The sequence below is a fragment of the Mya arenaria genome, chromosome 8, assembly GCF_026914265.1.
Source record: "Mya arenaria isolate MELC-2E11 chromosome 8, ASM2691426v1".
Lineage (NCBI taxonomy): Eukaryota > Metazoa > Mollusca > Bivalvia > Myida > Myidae > Mya > Mya arenaria.
The window spans coordinates 41,472,090-41,477,397 of NC_069129.1; the positions used below are offsets into that span (position 1 = coordinate 41,472,090).

Sequence of the window (5,308 nt, forward strand, 5' to 3'; positions counted from 1 at the left end):
GTAAACAATGTTCTCTTTTTATATAACAGTGCAAAAAATATGTTCTATTTATATATATAAGTGTTTGTAGCTTTCATACGAAATGATAATGTTTATTAAAGTACTACAAAAATTGTTATTTCATGTCACTTCTTCATGATGAATTCCCCATATAATCAGGAAACTTATTCTTCCCTTCAAGTTGTCATTCCAGCATGGTGACTGCCACCTCCCCCTATGATTAGAAATGCAGTTTACAAGAACAATAACTCTATTTCAGCGAATTGCAAGAGTTATTCCCTTTGTTCCTTTTCCTGTCCGTAGCATAACAAGAAAACTACTTTTTGGAATTTCATTAAACATCATTCAATGGTAAAGCACAACAAGAGGAAGTGCAGTGCACAATGACTATAGCTGTATTTCAGCTAATTACAGAATTATTGCCCTTTGCCTCTTTTTCTTGACCAGAGCATTACTTTCAAAATACTCATGGTATTGAAATAAAACTTGGTATATGAATAGGTGACAATGACAAAAAGTACAGTGCATAAGCACCCTAATTCTGTCGTGTTCATTAATGTACCACAACCCTAATGAAATGTTCAACTTGAAACTCTTCAATTTCAATGCTTTAGCCTATGTTGTTAAGCAGAATACTACAAATATTTTGAGAATTTCATGGATGCGGTTCGATGCATTGTAATGTGCTTGTTGGCCTTGACATGCCTTGTTTTTCAACATATAACAAATGCATAAACTATTAAACGGCGCCCTTTGATGCTTTACATCAATGGTCTTTCTTGTATTAATTGTGGTAAATCTTATTTTGGAATAAGAGTGCATCTTTAAAGGTCTTGGCCTAGCGGTTTCAGACAAGAAAATTTCCAGAATTCCCTTTATACGTCTATCGGAAAATTGTGAACCTTGTGGCTTGGCCAGTTTTAACACCAGGGGCATGATTTGATGTTAACAAGCAAATGTGTACAAACAGACACACACACACGACGGACAGTGCGCCATCCTTAAACTCTCCTGACCTATTTCCAGTAGAGCTAAATCAATCAACCAAACCTCTTCAACTTACAGGACTTGAAACAGTTGCCTGCACACTGACAGACTTGAAACAGTTGCCTGCACACTGATCAGACAAGAATATTTTTCCTATCTCAACCATTTATAAATTGATTATGTATAAAAAAACAATTGTATATAATACAACAGTAAAATTCTTATGAATCAACATCCTTAAAGAAGTTAAATCTGCACTCTCACATATTGGACGTTTTGACAACTTTTTTATTGTTTGCCTCGGAACGAGCCAATTTTTGCGAATATCCATGGAAACCAGTTATATAAGACTGCTGACAAAAAATCAGATAGCAGATTTTTATATTTAAGTTCAAAATTATTGTGTTATGCATTTTACTTAAACCGTTATTAACGGTTTAGGCCATAAAACATTACTTTTCGAACGGAAATATGAAAATCTACTATCTGATCTTTTGTCAGCAGTCTTATATCACTGTTTTGCAGATATTTACGCAAAAATTTGCTCTTTCCAAGACAAAAAATAAAAAAAAGTTGTAAAAATGGTAAATCTGTGAGAGTGCAGCTTTAAAAGCATTCCAGCTATTCAAAATAAATAAGAACTAAGATACTTAAGATTTACCAAAACAGATTTCAGTTACTCTACCTCCAACATACACAGCATAGTTTTCCTTCATTATACATGAAATAAATTCATGTTTATATAAAATGTATTAACTATCCAAGCAAAATATAACATTGTTGAATTCAGAACAATTGTCTAGTTCAATGGAAAAGTCTGATTATTTAATTCATTATTGAATTAAAAAAAACTCTTCTACAAAATAATAAATACACTTACTTTAACATATAAACCTATAAGAAGAACAATGATTACATTCTAGACGTTCCTACTTTGAAGAATAAATAACCTATCAAATCTATTCTCTTGTTTCTAAAAATGGACAACAATTCCAAAGGTTAAGCTTCAACAGCAGGGGAGACAATATAGCAAGAACAAACTTTACATAACTATCAGATTTTAACAAAATGTGTTTATAATAGGAAACTTGTAACTCTCGGAGTGGTGCCAGTTTTGACCCCTGGGTGAGCGCCACGATTTGAACAAGCTTGATAGAGATACACACACAAAATATCAAGGGTCTACGCATTACGGTTTCAGGCAAAGATTTCACTATATAAGAATGTAATAATTTGTGATCCCCGGGCGGGGCCAGTTTAAACCCAGGGGAATAATTTGAACAAACTTGGTAGACGACCCCTACACAATGATTCACAATGTTACAAACAAAATATCTAAGCTCTAGGCAAAAAAAAAATTGTCGATAAAATGTTTTGTAATTTTTCCTTTAGGTTACCATGGTGACCAGAGTTCTGCATGTAATTCATTCCTTTCAACAATTTTGAAAGAGCACCACCCAAGGAACATCCCTGTGAAGTTAAGTCAAGGCGGTTTAGGGGGAGATGATGTTAATAAGCAATTGTAGACGCCGGACGACGGGCACCGGATGCTGGACATAGACCAATCACAACAGCTCACCTTGAGCATATTGTGCTCAGATGAGCTAAAGACTTGGTATGGTTAATTCAACCATATGTTTCCTTTGTTAATAGCTCTGTAAGAAATTATCACAACATGTTTTAATGTCAATGTTGAAAGGAATGGATGCATGGCAGTGTAAAAATAACACATAATTAATTAAAGCTAAGAGATAACCAAACCATACATGTACTTACTTTTGCCAACGTTTCGTGTTGGGGCAACATGCTTGTCTCTTTCAACAGCGCTGTGTGTTGGTGTCGACTTCAGTCTAGGGGTTTGAATTGCATTTACTGATTGCGTTGGCTTCGGAAGTATTGGTCTATTCGGCTGGTTAGACGTCTGATGTGAGAGTTGAATACGAGGTTGACTCTGGTGAAATGGCGTTATATATAACGGGTTCAGTGTTACTGGTAATGTTTGAATACTCTGCTGCACTGTCTGACTTTTCACCGGACTCCGGAATCCTTGCTGCAACGATTGTGTACAATATTGAGATATCGACGTTGTCAGTGTTTGGTGTATTGGTTGTGTTCCCGGTTGATTTAATGGTTGATTAAATGGCTGACTAATTGTCTGGTTCCATGGTAGCTGTACTGGTTGTGTTCCCGGCTGATTAAATGGCGGACTAGTTGTCTGGTTCAATGGTAGCTGTACTGGGTGTGTTCCCGGCTGATAAAAAGGTGGACTAGATGTCTGGTTCAATGTTTGCTGTACTTGTTGTGTTACCGGCTGAATAAATGGCTGAGTAGTTGTCTGGTTCAATGGTAGCTGTACTGTTCGTGTTGCCGGCTGATTAAATGGCGAACTAGTCTGCTGATTCAATGTATCTAGAAAAGTTGGGTTTAATGGTTCTGCCCGTCTGCTGGCTCAGTGATTGAATGGTAAGCTGAGTAGCACTTGGGGCAATATTCTGGTTACCCCCTTGTAAAATAATATGAATTGGAGTCACTGGGATGCTACTTGAAATCTCACTGATTATTGGAAGTATGTTATTACTTGAAGAAACATTAAAATGTGAAACAGCTTGACAAGTTTCTGCATTATAAGTTTGTGGCCAACCGCTGCCAAATGAATCTGCATTTTGGGGTGGACAATTTTCTACTGTCGAATCGGAAACGTTTGCAGTTAAGTTCGATGAAAACGGTTGAAAAGACTCCGACTGCAGATTTCGGGACGATCTTTTTCCAGCATGTTTATTTCGATGAACCGGTGTTGCATTTGATGATGGCAATACGCGACTGTTTTCTGTTTTTTGATAAAATGGCTCTTTTTGAAAGAATTGACTCGTGCTGGCCGAGGTAGACTGTTGTGACCCATTGTCGTATTCCATTAGACTATGTAACAATTCGTTGAAACGCGGATCCATTGTTCTATCTACTGGTGTTGTGAACCCAGCTTGTGACGTGGTATCTCTTTGAATAGTGTCCAGAACAAGGTCCAAGTCATTTTCATTATAGGAAGGAAGGTCTTGATTGGACACTTGACGTGTTGAAAGATAACTGGTATCCTGATTCATAGGTGTTGGCACTGCAAATTCGGCAGAAAAAGATGCATTCCGGTTTTCAATTACAGTATCGTTGCCTGTCTGATGTGCTTGTTGCGACATATGATTCCATTGTCCACCAGACTGTCTATTTGGAAACTGGTTGCCATATGGTTCATCCGATCTAAGTTGGCGTGTTTGATATGGTTCAGTCAGTTTACTCGGTTTAGTTGTCCTGATTGCACCACGCGGTATGAGGTTGCTGTCTGACAAAGAATCTTTCCTTCCATCGAACGATAGGGCCGACTCCAGATCAGAAGATACGTCGAATTGGGGCTCAATTTCAAGCTTCTCTATTTGCTTTGAAATATCATGAACGTCAGTTTTAGATGCCATTATTTTGAACTGAAAATTGATAAACACATTTTTAGAGTTTGTCAAGAATGTTTTGTTTCTAATAAATATATCGACAATATACTCGGCGCCACATAAAGTAAAGTAAACTATTACTGTAAAATTTAATAATGACTTTGTTTACTAGACTAGACGAATGACTAATAATGAAAATTATAGAGTGGAATGGGTTCAATATTCATTTCCTACTTTTATCAAAGAAATATGAAACTCAAATGATAATGAATGTCAGACTGTGGGCCCCAAATACTGCCTCCACCTCCACCCCTTCCTCCACTTACCAATGGAGATCTTTGTACGGTATGATTTTATGAAACTACACTTCATACCCTATCATTTCCTGTGTTCTGCCTTTTGGCTATTGCGCTGTAATAAATAACAGGCAGTAATGTCCATTACCTATCTATTATTAGAAGCATATATCTATTTTGAAATATAAGTGGGGATTTTCATAATATATGTCTTATTTCAAGCTGATAATGATGTAAACATGTGTTTCATATTATAATACATTGTCGTTAGGTATCAAATAAAACAAAGCATGAACTATCCGTTACCAGAGGAACCTTACCATGAAATGTGTTTTGTATTGCTGGTGATTAGTTTGCCATTTATGTCTAGGTACACATTAGGGGTTGTTGTTCAATTGGTCACATTTGATTTTGTAAAGCATCAATAGTTTGGGTTTAGTTGCAATTTGCTTGATGGCTCCTCGATTGGCATGACTGATATAAAACTATATGACTGGTTTGGAATAACATTGTAAGAATATACATGGTTTTATTGGCCATTGATGGATATGGCCATGTTCCCGATTTGATTTGGCGCTTGGTGTGCTTCAA

The 5,308-nt window shown here is 36.6% G+C and overlaps 1 protein-coding gene across 1 annotated transcript; it reads right to left on the bottom strand.

Annotated features, from left to right (window-relative positions):
• Positions 1 to 2,765: 2,765 nt before the first annotated feature.
• LOC128242839 (uncharacterized) lies at positions 2,766 to 4,818 on the bottom strand. The gene is made up of 2 exons (XM_052960199.1): positions 4,796 to 4,818; positions 2,766 to 4,457 (listed from the first exon to the last, which is right to left on the bottom strand). Exon 2 carries the CDS (start codon positions 4,446 to 4,448, stop codon positions 3,375 to 3,377), a length of 1,074 nt encoding a protein of 357 aa, XP_052816159.1. The 5' UTR covers positions 4,449 to 4,457; positions 4,796 to 4,818; the 3' UTR covers positions 2,766 to 3,374.
• Positions 4,819 to 5,308: the final 490 nt, after the last annotated feature.